This window comes from Falco naumanni, chromosome Z (assembly GCF_017639655.2).
Source record: "Falco naumanni isolate bFalNau1 chromosome Z, bFalNau1.pat, whole genome shotgun sequence".
Classification (NCBI taxonomy): Eukaryota; Metazoa; Chordata; class Aves; order Falconiformes; family Falconidae; genus Falco; species Falco naumanni.
The window spans coordinates 68,871,467-68,896,360 of record NC_054080.1 but is presented as its reverse complement, the minus strand read 5'-3'; the positions used below and the strand labels follow the sequence as shown (position 1 = coordinate 68,896,360).

The window sequence follows — 24,894 nt, the reverse complement described above, 5'->3', positions numbered from 1 at the left end:
TTCCTTTTTGATGAATTTTGCCTTTATAAAATCCTTGTATAAAAAAGAGAGGGAATACCACAGTCACTCACATTGAATAAGGGAGGGATGTCAAAGATGACAAAAGATTATTTGTCTTTCAAAGGCAGAGAGGAGGGTGGTGTATTAAGTAGAAAGCTTACCCGTTCCCTGCCATGCCTCACACCATTGCCTAGAACAGGCTGTAGCTTGGGATTTGGTTTTATTCAGAAAGGGCACACGAAAGCCAGACCAGTCTTTCTTTTGATTTGTCTGCTGCTGCAGTACCTGTTTGAAAGTGGCTCAGCCCAAATGCAGGGGCACCCTTTCTCCCTAGAGCATCATTCCTACCTCCTGTCTGCAGGACGGTGGTAGTGAGCCAACTGCAATAGTGAGTCAGCAACCTCCATGTGCATCTTACACTGTCACCACCTGCTAATAGGGTGGGGAAACCTGCCAGCATCTCCCCTTGGGTTTTCACTTCTTTTCTATTCGATCCAAGGCCAAAAAATACTCCAAAAATTTGGGTTTCTTTTAAAGCATAGAAAAATTATTCAGCATATCTGATACATGTTCATGCTTTGCAAGGACAGGCAAATGTGAACCTCATATAAATGTGACAGTTCATGTGAAAGTTGTTTTGCAAAAACTTGGTGTTTACTTTCTGCACTCATAATTTATGTCCCTGACATTCTCATTTCTAAAGTTACACAGCAAGAATTTGTCTAAAACAGAAAAGGAAGGCATCAAATTGTCTTCCACAAAACACGCAGATTATTCTGAGGTTTTTAAGAATAATGTTCATTTGAGCTGAATTAAATTTGATTTACTGCCTGCAAGTTTCATTGCTCATTATATCTTCCAGTGCATCAGGCCACAGAATTTGTTATGCTGTGTCCAGAGGACAATAGCTTTAATGGGATTGTGCCATGAAGATTACATAGGAAAGATAGATTTTGATAAGGAAAAAGTGTTATGATCTCATGTAAAATACATGGTTTTCATTTCAAAGATAATTTCCTGAATAAATTTGTTTGTTGAGAGGCATAGAGGCCTTTATAAAGAGCTGGAAGGATATAGGTGTAACTTCCACTTAAGTAGTTACTCATCTTTTTGATCAATGAGCTGGTGTGTAAATAGGAGTCTCTTTGGTATTGATACTCATATTGGTGTTGGAAAATCAGTCCTACATGCAATTACTCATATTTTTAATGTTGGGTTGTGTTTACCACTAGTGAAATATATAAAGACAGATGACACTTAACAATTTTTACATATGTATGATCTTGGTTGATTTGCACAAGATTTCAAGTATTCTCCAACTTTGTCTTCTTTTATTTTTAAGGTCGCCAAGTTATCCTCCACCTGGCTGTGGTAAAAATAAATCAAAACTGAAGTCCGAACAGGATGGGATCTCCAAGACTCACAAGCTACTGAGAAGGACTTGCTCTAGCACAGTGAAGGCAGAGGATGTGTGTGCCACAAAATCTCACAGAACCTTTGGCCGCTCATTGTCGAGTGACCCTAGGGCTGAACAGACAATGGCTATTAAATCACACAAACTGTTGAACCGTTCTTGCTCTTCAGCCGTCAAGCAGGAGGAATGCATCACTTTAAAGCCCCCTAAGCTGTTAAGTAGGTCGTGTTCCGGGGACCCTCGATGTGAGCACAACAGCACCTTGAAGCCCCACAAACTTTTGAGCAGGTCATACTCCAGTAATCTTAGAATGGAAGAATTAGATGGATTGAAGAATCACAAGTTACTCAGCAAGACTTATTCCAATGCCCCTAAATCATCCAAAATGGAGCCTTTCAAGGAGTCCACCATAGCAGAGAGCAGGAGGCTCTCTCTTACCTCAGGGCTTATTGGTATCTTAACGCCATCTTCATCATCACCTTCACAATCTGCTGTGCGTATTGATTTTTTTATTCTGCTCATTTTCCTCATTATTTTCCAAATGTGCTTACTAGGCACAGGCATTAATACTTAGGACATATGTTAATAAACATATTGGATATATTGAATATATTGGAAGATAAGAGCAATGGAGTCAACTTTTTAAGGAGGATGTAAATAACTGTGCATGCACATATGTTTAAGTTATAAAATCAGAATTTGCTTAGGTCAAGGCAGAGATTTTGTGTCATGTTGAATACAGCTCAATGTACAGCTGCTGATTGTGGGAAAAGTTCAGTCATCCACTTCGTTCCCTGCCTTCTTTCTTGCTGCAGAAAGAAGACAGAGTGTTTGCTTTTGTGCTGCAAAACTGGCTTGGTTGCACAGGTCTTTTCTCATTTCTCTGTTTGCTTCGTGTGGGAGGCAACTGTCCATTGGCTTATTTGGATGCCAAGTCACCTCTCCTTCTGGTCTTTGCATCTGTGATCATCACCATACTGGAAGGAATGCAGTCATGATTCAGCTCACCTCTTGTGCATTTGTGCTTTGTGGAAGGTTAAACCTTCAAATATGCTGGTGAAAGCTGGAGGTCAGGGAAGGAATTAGGCCTACAGTGACCCCCTTTCTTTCCCCAGAGGCGTGATTGATTGGGAAAACAAAGGGTAGCATATATTCATAAATTTAAGAAAGAGCTCTCAAAATTAATTCTTCTGCCTCTGCCTCTTAAAAGATGGCTTTTATACTTTAGAGGAAAGAGTGGGTCTGTTTGCGCTATTTCAAAGCACCAGTCTGTTATCTGTGTTAGATCTGAGGACAGGCGCTTAGGAGATAGCTCTCTCCACTCCCTTAGCCTGGTGGTACCTTGATGTTCTTAGTAAGAAAAAGCTGATTCTTGCTTAAAATGCCATACCTATATTCAAAATTGTGCATTCTGAATAATGAAATTACATTGAGTGTGCTATGTCTTGCGGTAAATTAGTTTAATAAGCTGTGAGCTATATTCATCAAATCTAAAAGCAGTGATATACTATCGTAAAATCATTTATATACATGCTGTGTCGTTGGTTCATGTAATGTGCACAGCAAAATTAATCTAAGGTGATCCAACAGACTTTGTACTTGTCACAGTTTAGAAATGCATTTTTTTCTGAACCAGCAGAGGATGTCTTAATATAGCAAGACTTTTCTTTCTTGGAATTAATAGGAAAAGTCCCGTTGGTTTTGATAAGATAATGAAAAATTTACTTAAGTGGTTTCATTACTGATGTTATCAGCTGATAGTAGAAGAAATGCAAGCCCTGCTTGGCAGTCTATAAAAACTACCAGTAATCTGTTGCGACAATGCATTTATTGTAGGGAAAATCGTCACGTGCATGGGTCAGGTGCGGTTTAACTGATGTTAGTGGAAGGGCATCAAGGGTCCATGTCGCATTTTACATGCAGGCATCAGATGTATGGGTAGTCTGTGCCCAACTTCGATTTGAGGTCAGCGGAATGTGGAAGTGATGAATCAGAACCCTTAACTTCTCTTCAGTTCTCAGCTAAAATATCTAAATCTCATATATGAATACAATTAGGATTGTTTCCCAGGAGAAAAAAGGGAAAAGTTTCCTAATTAAGCAGTTAAGAGAAATTAAAGGAAATAAGCCTATAAACAAAACCAAAAAAAAAGCTGATCTGACTTTTATTCAAAACAAGGTTTGATTGAGATAGATGTCAGCCTGGAGGGAATTTTGTACCTTGCTGACTCCTGTAACAAAAGTTCCTTCTAATTTATGTTGCTGTGTGTTGAAAGAAAAAGGCGGAAAGAATTTCACTGGGATCTGAGCACAGAATGTTGTTAGCATGGTGCTTATGGAAGTGAGATCTTATTAAATATAAAAGAAGAAGATTTTCAGCTGTTCTGAGATTACATTAGTCTTTCAAGCCTAAGCAGATAGCCCATATTTGGATAGACAATACGCAGTTAAAATTTAAGAGGAGTTACCAAATGCCAGCTTGTTAAAATGGCGTGAAGGCACTGGTTGTTTCCATTTAAGATTAAAGTTGCAAAACCTTATCAGATTTAAGAATCAAAAAGAAATGCTAAAAATCTACCCCACAGTCAGCAAACACTAAAAGAATCAATTATTTGTAATGGCTGGTTTATGCAAATAAAATATTTTTTATATGCAAATATTGTTTTATTAACATATTTGCACACAAAAAATACAAATTCTTTACAATTAGTCTACCAACACTGAAGTTGCCTCAACTTTTTCCTTGCAGCAAAATTATGGTGCAAAATGCATTCCAGTACGAGACCGTGGCTTTCTTGTGCAGGTAGGATGTCATATCTTACCCATTTATGAAACATTGTGGGGTATGAGCTGACTGTTAATTATTTTTAAGCAGATGTTGTTATTCTCATTTTCATTGTTCTCAGACTATTGAATTTGCTGAGCAGCGGATACCAGTATTGAATGAATACTGTGTAGTTTGTGATGAACCCCATGTGTTCCAGAATGGCCCAATGCTGAGGGTAAGTGGTGTGCTTGCTGGGAAAAACAATGCATTTTATAATGCCTTAAATAGCAGTGGACCATACAAACCTGTTATAAAACTATTGAATTATTTCAGATGCATTTCATCCTAATACCCTTTTAAGATGGAAACCCCATAATGCATATTAACTAGATTTTGCTGTAAATTTGAAAAAAATTATTGCAAGTAAGCAAGATGGAAATCATGCTTGTGTAATATCATAGAAATGTAAAGGGTGGGACGAATTTCACTGAACACTATTGTAGTACAGTAGTCACAACCAGATAAGATAGAGGAAGTGCATTAAGAATGCTTTCCCGGTCCTCTGACATTCTCTTAAAAGCTTAGGGTCATGTCAGTCCTTGAGCTCTTATCAAACCATTATATATCAAGTTCAGATACACTGGTGTTAATGCTGCAAGACTGTGAAATTCTTCTGACCCTCTTTTGCTGATGGGCCACTGGAATGAGCCATCCTCCATAATGTGACAAAAAAGGCTCTGTGAAGTGTCTGATGTAGCAGTGCCCTAGTCCAGGGGCACTGTTGTGGTTCAATATGCCCAGTATCTGGCCAGCTAAGCAGTCCTTCCTTCCTTTCATTCCTGTATAACCTGGAACCAAGAATTTTGCATGCTGAACAGAGTAGCCTCTCATGTGGTTGGTGAATGCGTACAGAGAGAGACACACTCTGCCTGGAGCTACTGGATCAGTGCACCTTTGTGAAAGAGTATATTAGGAGAATAAAATTCATACCTTTAGGACTGATTTTGCAATTTAGAATCCTTGTTGTTTCACCTGCCCTGAATCCTATGGAAGCTTGAGTAATGTTAAAAGGTTAAAGCCATGGAAAAATGTTTAATACCAGTGCATGAATGGTGTGACACCTGCCATTTCCTCACAGTGTGGTGAGCGACTACACATAAGCTGAAGTAGACATCATCTATGATAGTTTCATTGAACAGAATTCAGGAGGGTTATTGCTTATCTGGTAGCAGAAGTCACCTCAGTGTCATCCCTCGTGACATCCCTCAGTGGCTCCAGAGTCAGGCATTCTGACTGCAGGCAGGGTATGCAAATAGGCTGTTAACGGGATTTGCAAAAGCATCTACGTATTCAGTTAACACCATTTTAAGCCATGGTTAAGCCTCTGTATTTTTAAAATCCTATTGGGTGTTTCTTTGCCTCTTTGAGCTTAGATCTACCTTTTAAAAACATGGTTTTCTGCCAGATTTATCAGCACCCACACCCTGATTAGAAGCCTCTAGAAAAAGGCATCAGTTAATTGTTGTTCATCTTTGAATACACTGCTGTGCATATTACATGTGATGATGATAAAACAAGGATGAGATAAAACAAGATGAGTAATGTTTGGATAGTAAGTAAAGTTTGGATAATATAATTATTTAAATTAGTGGGTCTCTTCTATTGTCTATAGGACAATGCAAATGGTAGGACTTACGCATGTTCACATGATGAACGATTAAAAAAAATGATAGAAAGTCATGTGCTCTAAATAAAAAAATGAATCTTCTTGCTTTCCCATCTTAGAGATTAAAATCCCTCAGAATTACTTTTCTCTGTCCTCAGCTTGAAGAGGAGTCCTTTTAGCTATCTGTTTGAGAGTTTGTCAGTGCTTCGAAACACAGAGGAGTGCAAGCATTGGCCACTAAATATTTTCATCGGGGCCTTTGAAGCAGCAGAAAGGAAAGGATTTCATTATATAAACCAGGGGGAAGGAGATAGCAGGAAGAAATCTAGCATGCTCTGTGTATGCTTGGATGACTCCATAAGCAATATAGAGCTATTAATGAGTTTGCAGTTCTGTGGAAGGTGAGAAAGCATCTCAGTTTGAGTCGAGCATGAGCTTGCCAAAGGTTCTAAAGGAAATTTATGCTTCGCTCTACTGAGAGCTTTGGTAGAGGCAGCCTAAAGTAGTCAATTGCAGGGTTTATTTGCATGCTTCAGCTGCACATCCACATCCACTTCCACATCCATACATGCATATATAAGAGAGAGAGAGAGAATAAAGAATGACCAGACTGAAAGAGCACTTTACTGCTGCAACAGCAGATCTCAGAAACAGAGTACTTATTTAAGCAGAATGCAGGGGGCTTTCATTTAAGGCAAGGCTACATGGCAATCTAGTCTTACGTCACTTAATGGATCCCATATGTAATATCCCTGGCCTTCATAAAGAGCTTTAGGGTGCTCAGACTTTTGATACCACAGTAACTTCACCAGGCTTCATAATAATCAGGACCATCCTATGGTCTGCTTACATTTTTAGATTCTGTGTCTAGATCCCATTTTCTACAGATGTCCGTATCTCAAAGGCATTGCTTAGATAGGCTCTGTCTGTAGTTGATTGTATCACAGATGCCACAAACTAAATAGCTCTGGATGGTTCACCAGCCTCTTCCTTTAGAAAATAGTTCTTCCACACAGATGCATGCAGGGTCATGTCTGGCTGTGTATATCCTTAATGATGAGTTTCCCTTCTATTTTTTGGACCTATTTTTCAACAACAAAGAAGGCATATGAATTTATAAAAGCATAGCAAATCTACTGCTAGAGATGTTTATTTTAAAATTCATTTAGGCTTGATTTTCTGGTGTTTAGTGGAGTTTTGCACAATTGAAAAGAAGCCAGTGAGGGATTTGATTCTGTAATCCTCCAGTATGTCAGCCTGACACCTTTCATGAACTACAGTGTAGTTTAATTAATTGTCTTGAAATGCAGTTTAAAAAATTGAATGATTGCTATCATATAATAATTACATTCTTTAATAACTGCAACTTTTATACCTGGGTGTAGGTTTTTGTGCTGCCTATTAATGACTTGCATAATTCAGATGTCTCATCCTCAGGATAGCTGAAGATGCCAAGCAAAACAGAGAGAGAGGCTTTCCTTTCTGCAGATAGGCTCTACAGGCTATATTTTCATTTTAATTATAAAGTATCTTTAAATCAGTCTGTCTCTGATCAAGTGTTCTCAGTATTATGTTGCTTTGTTTTTATTATCTATTCCAATTTACATGGTTTTCTTAAAATCCTGACATCATCTGTCCCATAAGATAGAAGCCACTTGATGACAAGAAGATCTGTCTTTTTGTATAGCTTAATTTAGGCATTAGATCCACATGGCAAACATACCGTTGTTTGGAAGATGTCTGTTGCAGAACAGGTGCATAACACAATTGATGATGTTTGGCTTTATGCTGTTACAGTGGATGCCTGTCTTGCTCCAGATTCTGCAGTACTAACCTAATCATGCAAATGTTTCCTGCGAGTTCAGGGATCCTGTTGTACACAGGAATCTTGGGATGTTGTTAGGATATCTCAGTCACTTACTGAAGGTAAATAAAGGGGCTACCTTAGTGACTTTGTGAAGATGAATAAGGACAAAATTCTTAGGTTTCTCTTGGGAATTTCTTTACAGAGTAAAATACGGATCTTTCAGAACAACCAGTTTTCTTTGGAGCTCCCAAAGTTCCCTGAAATACAGAAGACCAGAATTACAGATAGAGTTCCTGTGTGTACTGCACAAGTGCATGTGTAGATAAAACCACATTATGTAGACGAAGTAACTGCAAAACACAAACCTAATGCTCTCACAAGGAACTGCAGCTGTATTACTGTGAAAGAGAAGGACAAAGGTTCTCTGGAATGGAAGGAGGAGTCTTAGAAAGCTACTATAATGCATCATAAAGCTGTTAAAGGTGTTAAAGGTCCATGGTCCATCACTTCATTCCATCCGCTTTGTAAAAATAACCAGTAAAGTAGGCAGTGCTCTCCACATCTTTCCTATATGAGATGAGGGTTAATGTAATTTCTCATCACAGCATGTTTCTTTAGTATTTATTTCAAGAGTACACTGAGATCTAATGATTATTTATGGTGCACACAAAGTTACAAAAGCTAAATTGGATGTTTAGAGACACACACTTACATGGAACACCACTGAAAACTGCAGATTCCCTGATATCACTGCATGGCATGATTTGCAGTCTTTCTGCAGAGCACAGGGAAAATTCAATGAATAGGTGGATCTTAAGAAGAAAAAACTATTATTTAACATCTTGCATAACGTAGACTATTTAATGCAGTTATTCCTAACAGTCATCTGAATCCTAGATATTTCATTCATCATAGAAGGATTAAGAAACAGCTTTGAAATCATAAGCAAGGGTTGGGACTGCAGCCCTTACATCCAAACAGCTCCTTTATCTCATGTAAAGAATCACAGTGCGTCCTCCTGCAAGGCAACCTGTGCTGTGCAGCTCTCAGGAGCTCTGTTACCTGTCTTCTGAAGTAGCTCTTCGCTCAGCTTTGAAAAATAGTGGGAAGACAAGGCCAGACATAGCTTTTGTGCTGAGGAGAAACTGTGAAGGCAGACCTGCTAAACCTACTGAAAACAGTAAGAGTCTGCTCATTTGAATCACTAGCCTTGTGTTACTCTCTTTGAATTTGTTCTCAAGAGAGAAGTTGTTTAGATGAGTGAGACATGGACTGTGAGTTGTTTGTAATTAATGACTAGATTTGAATTGCTTGAAAGCCTTTTTTCTGTCATTTTCAAACAGTTGATATGTCATTCACATATTTGTTATTAAAGTAGTTAAATAGATTATCCTGATTTTTGTCAAACTGCCATATTACACTAAATATTAGAAGTAAACTTAGGAAATTTTAACAACTTCCACAAAGTCCGTTCTGAAGTACTGAGATAGTCTCCCATGGGGCAGGTATCTCTAATGAAAGGCCCCAGAAAGTGGAGCTTGTTTCATCTGCTGCCTTTCACTGGCTTTTGAAAATCTCCAAGGGTGGAAACTATACAACCTCTCTGGGCAACCTATTCTAGAGCTTGATAAAGTTTTCATGAAAGTTAATTTCAGCTTCATCTAAAACTTTAGATAAAGTTTAGGTGAAGCTAGTCCTGTACAAGAGAAAAAAAGCACTAACTGACCTCCAGTGGTACTTTTCAACCACCTAATTTGGTTCATCTACCTAAAAAATGTATTTTCCAAACCAGACATAATAATGTACTAAAGAAACCTCAGCATTATTTGGTTCTATATTAGAAGGCTATTAACCTTTTCTTAATGCCATGTTAAATTCTTCCTCTTACTCTAGAGCTGATAATAATAGTCTAGGGGAGGACTTAAGTTGCATTTTAATCATGTAACAGTTTTGCTGCTATTATAGTATAGAGATACCTCTATAGTATTATAGAGGAGAGATACCTTGTTTTAGGAATTCAACATGTGCTTTTACTACAAACATTTAAATATAATGAGATCATGAGTCATTAACAAAAGTGACTATTATTAAAGGAAGTATAACAGAAATATATTATCATGTAGGAAAGCAAATGTCACTCCTCTCTTAGAAAGAAGGGGAAAAAGGGGAGGAGCCAGAGAACTATAGGCTGGTCACCTTCACCTCAATTCTTGAGAAAGTGATAAAACAGTTAAGGCTGGAAACCATCTCCAGGAACATTAAGGACAAGAAAATCAGGAGTAGTCAGCATACCTTCACAAATGGGAAGTCATGCTTGACCAACTTGATAAACTTCTATGATGAAGTGACTGGTCTGGTAGATAAAGAGGAAAGCAGTGGATATTGTCTGCCTTGGCTTCTATAAGGCCTTTGATGCTGGCTCTCAAGAGATCCTCATAGACATGCTGTTGATGCATGGGCTGGATGAGGAGACGCTGAGGTAGACTGAAAATTCACTGAATGGCTGGGCACAGAGGGTGGTGATCAGTGGCACAAGGTCTTGTTGGAGGCCAGAAACTAGTAGTGTACCTGAGAGGTCAATACTGGGTCCAGTCCTGTTTATATCTTCATTAATTATCTGGATGATGGTGCAGAGTATACCGTCAGCAAGTCTGGAGATGATACAAAAGTGGGAGACATGGGTGAAACTCCAGAATGATAGGGTGCCGTGCAGAGGGACCTCGACAGGCTGGAGAAATGCACTGACAGAAGCTCCATGCAGTTCAACGAGGGGAAGTGCCAAGTCCTGCACCTGGGGAGGCGCAGCCCCAGGCAGCAGTACATGCTGGGGCCACGCAGCTGGAAAGCAGCCTGGCAGGAAAGGACCTGGCGGTCATGGCGAGCACAAAATTGAGCACAAGCCAGCAACATGCTCTTGCCTTAGAGAAGTTTAATAGTATCCTGGGCTGTGTTAAATAATAGAATTGCCAGCAGGTGGAGGGAGATAATCCTTCCCCTCTACCTAGCGCTGGTGAGGCCACACATGGAGTACTATGTCCAGTTTTGGGCTCCACCATACAAGACAGAGATAGAGGTACTGGAGGGAGTAGTTAAGGGCCACCAAGATGATTAAGTGACTGGAGCATCTCACATAGAACGAGAGGCTGAGAGAACTGGAACTGTTCAGCTTGGAAAAGAGAAGGCTGAGGTGGGATCTTATAATGTCTATAAATACCCAAAGGGAAGGTGCAAAGAAGACAGAGACGGGCTCTTTTCAGTGGTTCCAGTGACAGGACAAGAGGCAGTGGGCAAAACTGAAACACAGGAGGTTCCATTGGAACATCAGGAAACACTTCTGTACCTTTTCCACCTTTTCTGAGGGTGACTTGAGTATGGGAGCAGGTTGCCCAGACAGGTTGTAGAGTCTACATCTATGGAGACATTTAAAAGCCATCTGGACATGGTCCTGGGCAACTGGCTCTGGGAAAGCCTGATTGAGCAGGGGTGTTGTACCAGATGACCTCCGGAGATCCCTTCCAATCTCAATCATTCTGTAATTCTGTGATCATACTCAGCTTTTACATAGTGCAGTTTATGTGGCTGTTATCTGTCTGTCTGTGTCTTCCCAAATTCCTCATTTACAAATACTAAAGCCATCGGTAAAACAGCATGACTGAATGGATTTTAATGGCCTGTAAGACAAATATACAGGACAAAAAAAGTATTCAAAAATAATAATAAAAAAGAATATATTCAGTATGGTAATAAAAAACCCCCTTTCTATATCAATAATGTTTCAGTCAAGAATCTCTTTAGAGTGCCATCTTGTGTTAGACTGAGGCCTCTTCAGAATAAAGCAGGAAATCTTGAAAAACTCAGTGAAACTAAATATTGAAGCTAGTTTCTGTGAAATTTGTACTCTGGTACAGACATCTCTGCTGTTAAAAGTTTTGCCGAAAATACAAATGCTAAAATACCATAAGCCAATATTTGAAATACCTGCTGTTTGTATTTAGCTGTAAAAATAATTGCAGTCTGGTAATTCTGGTATATCTGTTTTTATTGTTCTTATATTTGTTCTTATCTGGTATATATGTATCTATTAGTAAGCTTACATTTTTACAATGCGTTTCATCCCAAAGTGCTCAGTTACAATTTATTCATTATGGGTGAAATCTTGGGCTCAGTGAGTTCCTGTTGACCTGAACAGGTCTTGGATTTCTCTGTCCTTTGTATATAAGATTCTTAGCCACTGCTGAAACACAAGTAGCATTGATTTTCTGGTAACAGTACACTGCTTAGGATTGGGAGTGTTCTGGAGTAGAATAAACATCATCAAACTATGGAGAAAAGTGTAGGTGTACAAACATGTTTAGCCAGACTGCAGTTTAGCTAAGATACTTGTGGAAGTCCAAGATTCTTGTGGAATAATGCCCTGGTCCTTCTTATCATTACTCTTCAGTATAGGATGGTTTTATCTCCTTTTGTGAAAAAACACCTTTCCAGTTACAACCAATACTTTAGTAGAATGAATTTCAATCACTTTATTTTTTACTGAGAGAGTAAAATCACTGTAGCATAGGTTTTCTTGTGGCCAAGAATGTACCAAAGTGCACCTTGCCCAGCTAGCACTCTATAATCCTTCTCTATTTGCCATCTATTTCATATACCTGGGAAGTAAAATTTTTTTTTTAAATAATTATTCCATATAAGCTGTCCAAGAATGCAGAAAAAATGAAAAGCAGAAAATAAAATCTGGATCAGCCAAACCAAAACCAAACATAACAAGTGACATTTCTTACTCAGCCTCAGTCTACTCTCATCTTTCTACAGGTTTATCAACTTACCACCGTAGTATCTCCCATGTCTTTCAGCAGCGTGTTCCATGTATGACGTGAATATTGTGAAATTACTCAGAGAGCTTACCTTACAGATTTATGGTGAAATAGGGTATTAAATTATTCCTGCTCTCTGGCAGCGTGAAAACCTATATAGAACTTAAGAATAGCTTGACTTCATTAGGATTGTAGTATAGAATAGCATAGAATAGTATATTTCAGATGGAAAGGACCCACAATAATCATCTAGTCCACCTGCCCCACCACTTCAGGGCACTTCAGAGTTCAAGCATGTTACTAAGGGAATCGTCCAAACGACTCCTTAACACTGACAGGTTTGGGGCATCGACCACCTCTCTAGGAAGCCTGTTCCAGGGTTTGACCACCCTCCTGGCAAAGAAATGCTTCTTAATGTTCCGTCTGAGCCTCCCCTGGCGCAGCTTGGAACCATTCCCGCGTGTCCGTCACCGGATCCCGGGCAGAAGGGATCAGCACCTCCCTCCCCACGTCCCCTCCCCAGGAAGCTGCAGAGAGCAGCCAGGTCGCCCCTCAGCCCCCTTTGCTCCAAACCAGAGGAGCCCAGAGCCTCAGCCGCCCCGCGCAGGCCGGCCCTTCCCGCCCTCCCACCAGCGCTGTTGGCCTCCTCTGGGCGCCTTCGAGGACCTTCACACCCTTCTGAAATGGCGGGGCCCAGCACCGCGCACAGCACCCGGGGGGAGGCCGCACCGGCGCTGGATGCGGTGGGATAATCACCTCTTTGCCGCTCATCCCACAGCTGGACAATTTGTCCAGGAGGGTGCTGTGAGGGAGAGTCCAAATCCATACTAAAATTAAGAAAAATTACATCCACAGCCTTCCTTTCTTCCACTAGGCAGGTGGCTTTATCCTAGAATGTTATCAAAGTAATTAAACAGGACTTTTCTTTGTAAATCCATGTTTTACTCACACAGTGTAATCTTCTCCATAATTTTTTCGAGCAACTAAGGTTAGACTAACACCTCTGTAATTCCTTGTAGTAGTTTGAAAATTGAGGACACAGGTGTATTTCTTGGTAATTATTTAGTTTTAAATCAATTCCTAACTCTGTGTAAGTGTAAAAATTTAATGTGAATGAGATTATTTTTAAATGTGTGCTTTAGTTTAAAGCAAAAAACTTGTCAATAAATGTTATTAAAATGCAAAGCTGAATTTTATTTTTAATAAATCATAGGTTTTTTAATCCACAATGAGTAGTGCTGGATGCTTCACTCAGAAATATAAACCATGGCAGAGTATGCAAATATGCATTGAATTTGCCTTTCAAAATAGCATTGATGATTAATAATTAGAAATTGCTTAAACTCTGAAGCTTGATGAACCTTATGTTACAGTTAAGGGTAATTATGCATTATTTCAGTAATGATTTCAGTGGATACAGAAATCTTTCAGTTTGGACTCAAGTCTTTACCTTTTAATTCTGTGGGAGTGTGTTCTAAGATACACATTACCTAAAACTTTTTATTTTAGCAACTATGAATTGAATTGACCTTTCTGTAACACTCTAGGAAGCATAAGTGTCTTAAACTCACAAACGTGCTTTGCTGTAGTCCTTTTACAGAGAAAGGGAATTTTACATAAGGCATTTAAGCAGCACTAATAGAAAGTATTCAAGTGCCTCCCTCGTGAGTGCCTGCCTTCCAGGTACTGCTTTTACCTCATGTGTAGATCTGTAGATAAAACTGAGATTTCTGTAGTGTTTGTTAATTCATCTGCAGCTGTGGCTTACAGATGTAAGCTGTGATAGACCTGGGAGAGAGATTTTCCTACAGCTCTGGATTCTGTTTCAGAATTAGTAGTGTTATTCTTACTGCTCCAGAAATAATTGATCCTTAAGTAATACAGACTTGGGCAGTAGAGAATTAGCCACCAGTCTTATTTTGCCTTTTCTTACAAATATAGTTAAGACATATCTAAAACCCCATACTGACACAAACTTTAAAATAAACGTTAAAAACTGGAAAGCTTACTTGCAAAGAGACCTTTACCTACCAGGCTCCTTTGCTCTCTCCCTCCTCTCTCCCCTGCTCTTTCCCACTCTTTCCTTGTTTGCTTGCTTGCTTTGTGTCTTTCTTTTCTTTCTTGCCTTTCTTTCTTGTCTTTGTTTTCTTTTTTTCTATATATATCTGTCTATTACATTTTCAGTATTATTGCTGCCACATTATATCCTCATCCTTCTGGTGAGTGTAAGGAAGAGAAAGAGAGAAGTTCCTCCTATGGAAAAACTTAACAATTACCATGGTTGCAAGTAGGAAACAGAACAGAGACTTGAAGTTACATTTCATGTCTATGCCTGTTGCTTTCATTTAGAAGTGAGATGGCCGCTAATGGTTTCACCTTTACCATTTGTTACATTTGCTGAGTCAGGCAGCGAGCCTTCCCTGAGCTTCTCCTTTTAGATCCAGAGATCTGGGGTGTGTCAGTCATGCAGCCTGATTAGTGTCTGTGTGACATCCCTCAGGATACAGGAAAGGGTGGTACACTGTGTTTCTGAGCACAGCTGCAGCATGTATTATAAAGTAGCAGTATAGATCAATATCGGCTCTGAAAGTTTCGACTTTTTCAAATGAAAAACATTTTAAGCAGTGTATGAATCCAGGAACCAGAATATATCATAGTACCTAGGTGGTTTGCCAGTCTGCCATTCACATCCATTGCTGTAAGAAGTGGCACGTGCATTGTAACATGCAGAAACTCTGATTGAGCCCTTTTTCATCACAGCAGCAGTTGCGTGGGTGCTACTGAGCATGCAAAGAATGGGAGTAGCTAAAGGAAAAGCCTGAAAACTTCAAAAGCTCAAAAATTGCTTTCTGCTTCTGTCAGTGCCTTCTGCTTCCAAGTGTTTGCAGTCTCAGGTTAATTGCCCAGCTCTTATTTTCTTCTGGCTTTTCCCCACTGGAATAATTATCCTTCTAAACAGCCTTTCAGCAGCAATGATCTTCACTTAGCTAACAGTTTTGTGGAAGTAAATGCCTTAATGTTAATTTTCTTCTTTCAAGTGAAAAACAAAGTATATGTGAGACCACTAGCAGCTGCTGCTGTTGAGGAGTTACAGTTGCTCTCTTCAGGTAGTGGAGAATAAAGTTACCTCTGCATGCATTTAAGGTGATAGTTGTAGTTGTAATAATCCATGTGTACCTAAGATGAGGCACACATTCGGAAATATATACATAAGTATATAAGTCCTAGTGGAAACTAGTAATCTAGTAAAAGCTGGACATTCTGTACCTTTGTGGATCCAGTCATCAGTACATCAGTAAGAACATGTCTATACTTCCATGTACGTACATGAAAGTTCTTAGCTTTCAAGCAAGTTCAGAAGAGTTCAGCTTGCTGAATAGTATGTGTACTTGAACCAAAGAGTATCCAAAAATGACATTGGAAGTAGCTTTTATAAATGTGTTAGTGTAGTTGCTCTTGTTTGTTCTTGACATTTCTCATATTTATGATACAAAGTCAGAACAAGACTGTTCTGTCTCAAGGGCACATATCCTATCACAAGAGAAGAGACAAGCAAATGCCATAAAGGGAGACACATTGACAGTATGCAAAACATTAGCAGCAGTGTAAAAGCACCTTCAATCCCAGTTTTCCCATAAAGCTTGTGATTTTTTTTAAGCTCTGTCTTCCAGAGTTGATTTATTAACTTAGGTTTTCATGTTTTCATTGATTCTAGCATGCACAATTGTGGAAGCCCAAAATACAGAAGTGTGACATTGAATAAATGAGTCATCATCATGTGACAAACAAAAGACCTCCAAATGTTTGCTTCTTAATTTTAAGCCAATGTTTTCACTTTGGAGAGGAAGAAAGGAATGTAAATGCTTGAACCTAAGTAATGACCGGAGCAGCAGAGGACAGTGAAATGGCCATACCAGCTTCTCTTGGAACACTCTAACACTTGTGGGAACTCTGAGTTAGAATCATGTGATTTGGTTAAATTGGGACAAATTTCAGAAACAGGATCCAAAAGCACTCTTGAAATGGCTTCTGGGTTAGAAGGCAGCCGGGGTGGATATATAAAGGCAGGTAATTGAAATGTCTGTATAGCTACAGGGTTTGTGTTATTTTTGCCATTAGACTGCAGAGTCAAAATACACTGGGCAGAAAGGTTCATCAACTACATAAAAGCAAAAGAATTATATAGGCCTTAACAGTAATGTCTGCTTCTCTTCAGAGCGCAGATTTTGCTGCCTTGCTTCTCATATCTACAGTTCTCCAGCCTTAAGATCTTAGCTCCAGTGTCCACCTGAGAGAGGAAAAGCCTTTCAAATGTCTGCCATAAGTACAATGACTATTTTCCTAACTTCCCCCTTCCAGATGCTCAGACATTTCTGGGATCATAACACAGTGGGGAAAAAGAAAAACCAAATACGACACATCCTGTGTTCCCTTTGCCATCTTTTAGTCTCAGGATAATTTACTTTCTTGAGGTTGTAAACAAAATTTCAAAAAAAAGTATTTTCTTAACACTCTTCTTCATGGCAAGCACAGCTAAGCTTAGATTGCTCTACTATTCCAGAGCAATCCCTTGCTCTGGAATAAAAGGGATTCTCTGTATACTGTTGATTATGCTAGTCAAGGTGGTAGTGCCACCATGGTTCGCTAACTAAGCAAATTATTTAACCACCTTATAAATGTGGAAAACTTAAGAATAATGACCATAATAAATACTTTTTGTCTGGAGTGCCATGGCACAGCAAATTGGATCATGTTAGGCTTTGTCTGCTGTCTAATGCAATGTAACATAGCAGATAAAGTAAATCAAATGGGCGACACTATTAGAGTTGAAAGATGATAATAGCTCTTGTAAAGCAACTGATGTGAGCGTATGACAGTGTAGTAATTTCGGATGTTTATTGAAGTCTTGAATCTTCAAAACCCAGCAAATATGTATTTGAAGGGCTATGAAACAAGTAACTACAAATATAGCAGTATGCTTATTACTGACAAAGCTGTTGCCTGAAACAATTCAGCTAAATTTTATGTTTTCTTTGTGGGCTCAATTCATTTTTTTCATTTCTGCCAAGTGCTCCTAGAGACAGTGCCTTGAACTTCAGAGTGTGCCACTACAAATGCTTTAGTGCTTACCTTGGTAGCTAGACTCAGAATTTTTAGTTAGAAAAGTTCAGTAGTACGCACCAAAGATCATTTTAGGTTTCAGTGAGCTAGGATTTAGTAATATGGATTCAAAGAAATAGTATCCAAAACCTTTTTTTTTTTCAACATTGTAATTTAAACTTTTGTTTATTGGGGTCAATTTTAAGGAAGGTTTTAATTTCTTGTATTTCTTTCAACCGTTTGCTCAGTTTGAATGCTTACAAATTCACTGTGTGACTCATCACTTGAGCCTTTAAAAAGTCAATCAGCTAATTATCTTTCAGTTCACAAGCATGGGGTTGCTGTAAGGGTTGTAGCCAATTAGGGAGCCTGTGAAGTCATACCTATTTTCTTTACTTTGTTTCTGCTTTGCTTTGTGAAGGCAAAACTCTCAATTCTCAACTCTCACTCAACATGCAATTAAAATAGTTTTTTTTATTTGATCATTGTGATGACATTGTGAATTAAATATTTCAAAAATATAGGCAAAAAGTGGCAGCAAGTTCAACAGCAAGTTGGGGTGATGTTTATGTTTGGTTTTTTTTAGTTGAAAAAAGAGTGGAAGCACCTTGATTTATTAAAATAACATGGCCTTCCCAAGTACAGTGTTTATTCTGTAAAAATATAATGCATTTTCTTAAAGTTTACAAATGAATTGTTAAATTAGTCAAAAATTAAAAGTAGCTTCTTCAAGAAATTTGTCTTCTAGATTAGATTTTCATGTGTGCTCTCAGCAGAATAACAAGCTGTGAAAAATAAACTTGCATTTATGAAGGGGGTGTGCCCTTTGTTCAGGACTTGTGCCCTCTGTTTCAGGATTTGTTCTCCATTAATTTTAAGTATGTAAAAAGTTTTCAGAGCCTGATGACATAGTGTTAAGGCCATTTGGGTACTATGCCTGTAGTTTTAGTTTTGTAATCTGTTTGGTTTTAAGGTTAGCCTCTGTGAGTACCTAAAAGTCTTAGAGTTCTTCACACTTGTTTTTCAGATTATTAAAATGTTTCTATAATGTATCTTCCTCAAGAATTGACATGTATTCATAATTTGAAATTAATGTTGCAGTTAAAATCTGAGTTTAAAAACTAACATTAAATGTGTTCGGGTTTTGTTATAGGTATAAAACCAAGAACCGAAAACTAGAACAAAAATGTAATTAACTTTCTTTCTCTATGTAGCCCACTGTTTGTGAACGGGAGCTCTGTGTATTTGCTTTCCAAACATTAGGAGTGATGAATGAAGCTGCTGATGAAATTGCAACTGGGGCTCAGGTAGAATTATATCTAATGCTTATTACATGTCTGCTTTTCCATAGTATACACAGTCTTCTCAGTCTCTTCTAATACTTATTTTGACTTGTATTCCCCATATGAGTACTGTTTGGTAAGTATTATTTATTTGTCCACTCTTACAGCTGTAATACAGTTTTATGCGTGGCATTTTCAAAGGGTATTAATGAGGTGCTTACATTGTTTTGTTTCCATGTAATTAGAGTAACCATGTTTTCTTGTTCTGTTGTATTCAATTAGATCACCTAGGTTGTTAATAGAGGCAGCCATTGTCATTTGGAGATAATTCCCATTTATTTTCACCTAATGAGCCATTACTACTCTCATGCAATTAATAATCTATTTCCTGTTCATGGTGTTGGTATGCAGCTATCCACTGAGCATCTGCTGTTTTGGTCATTAAATAACAGTGGGAAAGTCCTTACTGATGTTGCTACATAGGGTTTTTTTCCTCTTTTTTCAAGGATCAGGAATTTAATATAAGCTTGCTTCCTGACTCCAAGTTCAGTTATTAATGTAGTTATAACCATATCATTGTTTTCTTAAAATAAATATTTTAAAACTGTTTCCAAATCACCCTTTAACCTTAGATTTCAGTAAATAGAAAAGTTAAAAGATCTTATGTTTAACATCCTTGTAAGATCTTAAGTTAAAATTTTACCCATCTGATGGAAAAGTGCATTCCTTTCTGATTTCCTAGATATATGTTCCCTCACTGTGCATTTACATAGTAAGCAACATGGGTTTTTTGGAAAAGCAAACTTTCAGGTCACTTAACTTTAACTAGCACTAGTAGTCTAGCCACTGGCAATAAACTCTTTGGCTAAGTGCACGAATACTACCTGTGGATATATCCTCAAAGGAAAAAACTTGCAGCAGTGTACACCAGCTTCTTCACTTGAGAATATGACTGCGGGGTCTGAACGTCAGCTCTTCATCTAATGTCTGAAGACCATTAGATAGCTGCATTTGCAACATCTAGCGTACCAAGTACTGGGATACCTGTGTAAGCTTTTAAGAAAAGGAGAGGGGTGTGCTGATGAAGCTCCACCTCTTCCTCAGCCAGAAGTTTTCTGAAGACCTCAGCTATGTGTTTCTGGGGAGCTAGAGTTCTAATTTTTTTAATTCAGACATTTACATAGTACATTACATGTACATTTAGAATCATAGAACCATAGAGTAGTTTGGGTTAGAAGGGACCTTTAAATGTCATCTAGCCCAACCCTCCTTGCAATAACCAGGGACATCTTCAACCAGATGGTTGCTCAGAGCCCTATCCAAGCTGACCTTGAATGTTTCCAGGGATGGAGCATCTACCACGCCTCTAGGCAACCCATTCCACTGTTTCACTGCCCTCATTATAAAAAATTTCTTCTTTATATCTAGTCTGAATCTACCTTCCTTTAGTTTAAAACCATAACCCCTTGTCCTATTGCAACAGGCCTTGCTAAAAAGTCTGTCCTCATCTTTCTTATAAACTCCCTTTAGGTACCGGAAAGCTGCAGTGCGATCTCCCTGGAGTCTTTGCTTCTGCAGGCTGAACAACCCCAACTCTCTCAGCCTGTGCTCATAGGAGAAGTGCTCCATCCCCGTGATCATTTCTGTGGCCCTCCTTTGGACCCGCTCCAACAGGTCCATGTCTTTCCTGTGCTGAGGACTCCAGAGCTGGATGCAGTACTGCAGGTGTGGTCTTACCAGAGCAGAGGGGCAGAATCACCTCCCTTGACCTGCCAGCCATGCTTCTTCTGATGCCACCCAGCATACGGTTGGCTTTCTGGGCTGTGAGCAACATTGCTAGCTCATGCCCATCTTTTCATCCACCAGTATCCCGAGGTCCTTCTTGGCAGGGCTGCTCTTAATCCCTTCATCCACCAGCCTGTATTGATACAGGGAGTTGCCCCGTCCTAGGTGCAGGACCTTGAACTTGGCCTTGTTGAACTTCATGAAGTTCACATGGTCTACTTCTCAAACTTGTCCAGGTCCCTCTGGGTGGCAACCCATCAGGCATGTTAGCTGTGCCACTTAGTTTGGTGTCATCTGCAGACTTGCTGAGGGTGCACTCGATCCTGCTGTCTGTGTTATCAATTAAGACATCAAACAGTACTGGTCCCGGTATGGACCCCTGAGGGACACCACTGATCACTGATACCCATCTGCACATTGAGCAGTTGACCACTGTTCTCTGGATGCGGCCATCCAAACAATTCCTCATCCACCGAACAGTCTACCCATAAAATTCATATATCTCCAATTTAGAGAGAAGGATGTTGTGGGGGACTGTATCAAAATCCTTACAGAAGTCTGGACAGATGACATCGGTAGCTCTTCCTTTGTCCACTGATGTATTGCTCCATGATAGAAGGCCACTATGTTGGTCAGGCAGGACTTGCCCTTGGTGAAACCGTGCTGGCTGTCTTGAATCGCCTCCCTGTCCTCTGCCTTATCATAGCTTCTAGGAGGGTCTGTTCCATGACCTTCCCAGGCACAGAGGGGAGGCTGACAGGTCCGTAGTTCCTAGGGCCCTCCTTTCTACTCTTTTTAAAAATGGGTGCAATGCTGACCTTTTGCCAGTCTCCAGACACTTCATCCGACTGCCATGACTTTTAAAATATGGAGAGTGGCTGGGCAACTGCATCAGCCGATTCCCTCAGGACTCTGGGATGCATTTCATCAGGTCCCATAGGCTTATGTGTTTTCAGATCCATAAAGGGGGTCATGAACCTGTCTTCTCTTACAGTGTGAGAGGGACTTTGCTCCCTTGGTACCAGTCTTGTGGACCATCCACTTGAGAGGTGTAGGAGGAAAGGTTGCCCATGAAGACTGAGGCAAAAAAGTTGTGGAGTACCTCAGCTGCCTTCACATCTGTTGTTACCATTTTGTCAGTCTTGTTCGTCTGGGGGGATATGCTCTCGTTGACCTTCCTTTTCTGGCTGGCATACCTGTAGAAGCTCTTCTTACTATTCCTTACATCCTTTGCCAAGTTCAGCTCCATCTGTGCCTTGTCCTTGTCGTTCCTGACCCCATCCCTGCACAACCAGGCATCATCCCTATACTCTTCCCAGGATACCTGTCCTTGCTTCCGCCGCCTATGTATTTCCTTCTTGCCCTTCACTTTGAACAGCAGGTGTCGACTCAGCCATACCAGTCTCTTGCCTTCCTTTCCTGATTCCTTATATGTGGGGATCAAGAGCTCTTGAGCTCTATGGAAAGCACTCTTAAAAGATCTGCCAGCTGTGTTCTGCTTCCTTGTCCCTGAGGAAAGTTTCCCAGGGGGGTCCTGTTGACTAACTCCTTGAACAGCTGGAAGTTTGCTTTCCTAAAATTAGGGTAAAATTGGGTACAAACTTACATGGTACATCACATGTACATTGTACGTTAGGTACAAACAAGTAGTTCTTACTTCCCTTTTTAAATACAGCTCACAGGAGAGGCAGTCCTGGTTAGCTCTCACTGTGTTTTATGTAGATATCACTGTTGAAGGCATATTTGGAGCTTGCTCTGGATCTCTAGAGTACCTCTACATCTACAGAGCTTCGCTGTAGAGCACTGAAGCAATTACAACCTTAACAGTGCTTGAGAGAGAGAAGAGGTTTTGTTGATTGTCGCATTGGACCTAGGTTACTAAACTTTGCTGAGTTTCACTCTAGTGATAGCATTGCACCCAGCTCACTACATGTGATCTGGCTGAGCTCGCATTCCTTGTTTGCAGAAAGAATTCAACCCTTCCAGGGTTTGATTCATCTGAGATATTTTAGACATTAGTTTAGGATAGTGTGACTCACAGCATAGACTGTCAGCACAGTGGTTATTTTCTCCACTGATTATAAAGAGAGTCTAGGCTCACTAGTAAGAGGTAGGTGTTCGCATTGTGAGTCTCTGCATTTTGTCAGATTAATCTTCCTCGAAATTATTTTGTGTAGTGAAGGAGCCTAAATATAGGTTCCCATTATTAGAAATCACATCCTATTTTTTTTTATGCTGTGCTTTCAGCTAGTTTCCTAAGGTATACACCTCTGCTTTGTCACTCCCAATCTTCTCCTGACTCCTTAGTAATATACGATTGTACTTTCTAAAACTTTCAAGCCCAAACTCACATTGCCTTATTTTAGCCATGTAATCAAAGTGCGTGAAAATTGAATCACTGATTTGTTGACAGTTCAGATGCCCTGTAGAGAGCCTCTGGAGAGAGAGAAAGGCACCAAGAGGCTGATGTCATAAGAGGGAATTTTTATCAGCAAGTGTCATCTTGTCCTCCTTGGAAATATTTTATCCTTACTTAGGTACTTCAGTGCCTACTGTTAAGGAGAAGGCATTCAGGCCCAACTATAAGGACATTCACTAGATTCACAGCACTTGTTATTACCAACAAGTGCATACATAAGTCCATTATAAGGTTTGTATTAGACTCACCTCCCAGTTTAGTTGCTCTGCTCTCCATCAGCTCAAAACAATGATCTCAGGGGAAATCAAGGGTTTAAGTAAGCCTAATCTATGTATGTTTTCCCCCATGTGAGAGCAATGTGCAGGTATCATGGTAAAATAATAGAGGAGTCAACAGTTGGTTTAAAGGAGGGCTTTGGGACAGTGTTCTTAAGAACAATTTTAAGATGAAGTCCAATCCTGCAAATTGTAAAGCAAGACAACTTTGAGTCACTGTATTAATAGATTTGAGACTCAAAGAATTCTTCCCTAACAATGTTTGTGACTGGAAGCTAAAAAGCACTTCTGAACAGCAGAGTGTATGAACTCAGGCTCAATTTCATGGCCATACATTTATGCAGTTGCAGGCCTGTTGCCTGACCTGGATGTGGATGCGGACTCCTGGTCTCCTTTGCAAATGCTAATGTAGATGCCCTATTTTGAAACATTTATCACACTTAAGGGTGTTATAAACTGGGAAGTAATCAGAGCACCATGGAGGAAGGGATCATTATTTAAATAACTTTACTTTTCCATATATGTGAGATATTTGGTAACTGGAGCTAAGAGGGTATTTTTAAAATGATAGAGGAAATTGTCCCATTCATGCTAAAGGAACAGAGGAGGGGAGTGGTAACAGTATGAATCACGGCAGCACAGCTCCTTTCCCCCTTCATCATGGTTCTTATTTTCATTCTGCTTCTTTAGAGGACTATCAATTTTTTTTTTCCTTCAAATGATCATGTACAATGGCAGATATATAAAAACTTCCAGAACAGCTTGAGCTGTGGGATGGGGTCTGATCCATGTGTAGTTGTGTGAGGAACCAGGGATGCCTATTAAGTACAACATCTCAGCTTTTCCTTTCTTTCATAGAAAAGTCTATTTTGACACAGGAATGTTTTCAGAAGGCACAGAAAAAATGGGAAATGAGCTAACTGGCAGGAACAATTTTAGGTAGCAACTTTGGATTTCATTATGAGCTGGGTTTAAGTTTCACAGGTGCCAGAAAGCTGCATTCTCTCTGGTTTGTGATTGCTGTATTCTATTTTTAACCTCTGAATTATGAATTTTGAAAGAAAAATACAGAAATCTGCTGCTGAATTGTATATGTGCCTGTATGCACACATGTGAATACATGCCTGTGTACACATTACATGCATGATCTTATGGTGATATCTTGGAAATCATAGATATTCAAAGCCATGTTGTCATTTTGTACAACAGGATAGAAGAGCATCTCCCGGTGTGAGCCATGCAAATGACTGTTGTATCACTGCACTGTTCTGGCTTTAGCAGAAGCAATGTTTACAGGTGTTTCTATGATTGCAGTCTTTGGGAGAACAGCAGGCACTGGTACAGATTTCACAAATCCTTCCGCATTCTTGAGCAACACTTTTCACTGGCATCTACTGTACAGAGATACACAGATCCAGCACAACTTCATTTCCCTAGAGAATTAATTTAATCCACGAATTAGCACATGTGCACAAGAGAAAGCAGGATTGCAAGCAATGCATTTGACATAATACATCTAGGACCAGTATCTGGTCCTACTTATGCACCTGGAATAATGTACCAGT

General features: G+C 39.6%; 1 protein-coding gene across 1 annotated transcript in view; it reads left to right on the top strand.

Annotated features, from left to right (window-relative positions):
- Positions 1-24,894, top strand: part of PARP8 (poly(ADP-ribose) polymerase family member 8) — a 120,148-nt gene that overhangs the window by 77,427 nt on the left and 17,827 nt on the right. The window contains exons 12-15 of the mRNA XM_040580285.1: positions 1,343-1,907; positions 4,163-4,216; positions 4,320-4,415; positions 18,782-18,874. Coding sequence (XP_040436219.1) covers positions 1,343-1,907; positions 4,163-4,216; positions 4,320-4,415; positions 18,782-18,874 — 808 coding nt within the window. The remainder of the gene's footprint in view (positions 1-1,342; positions 1,908-4,162; positions 4,217-4,319; positions 4,416-18,781; positions 18,875-24,894) is intronic.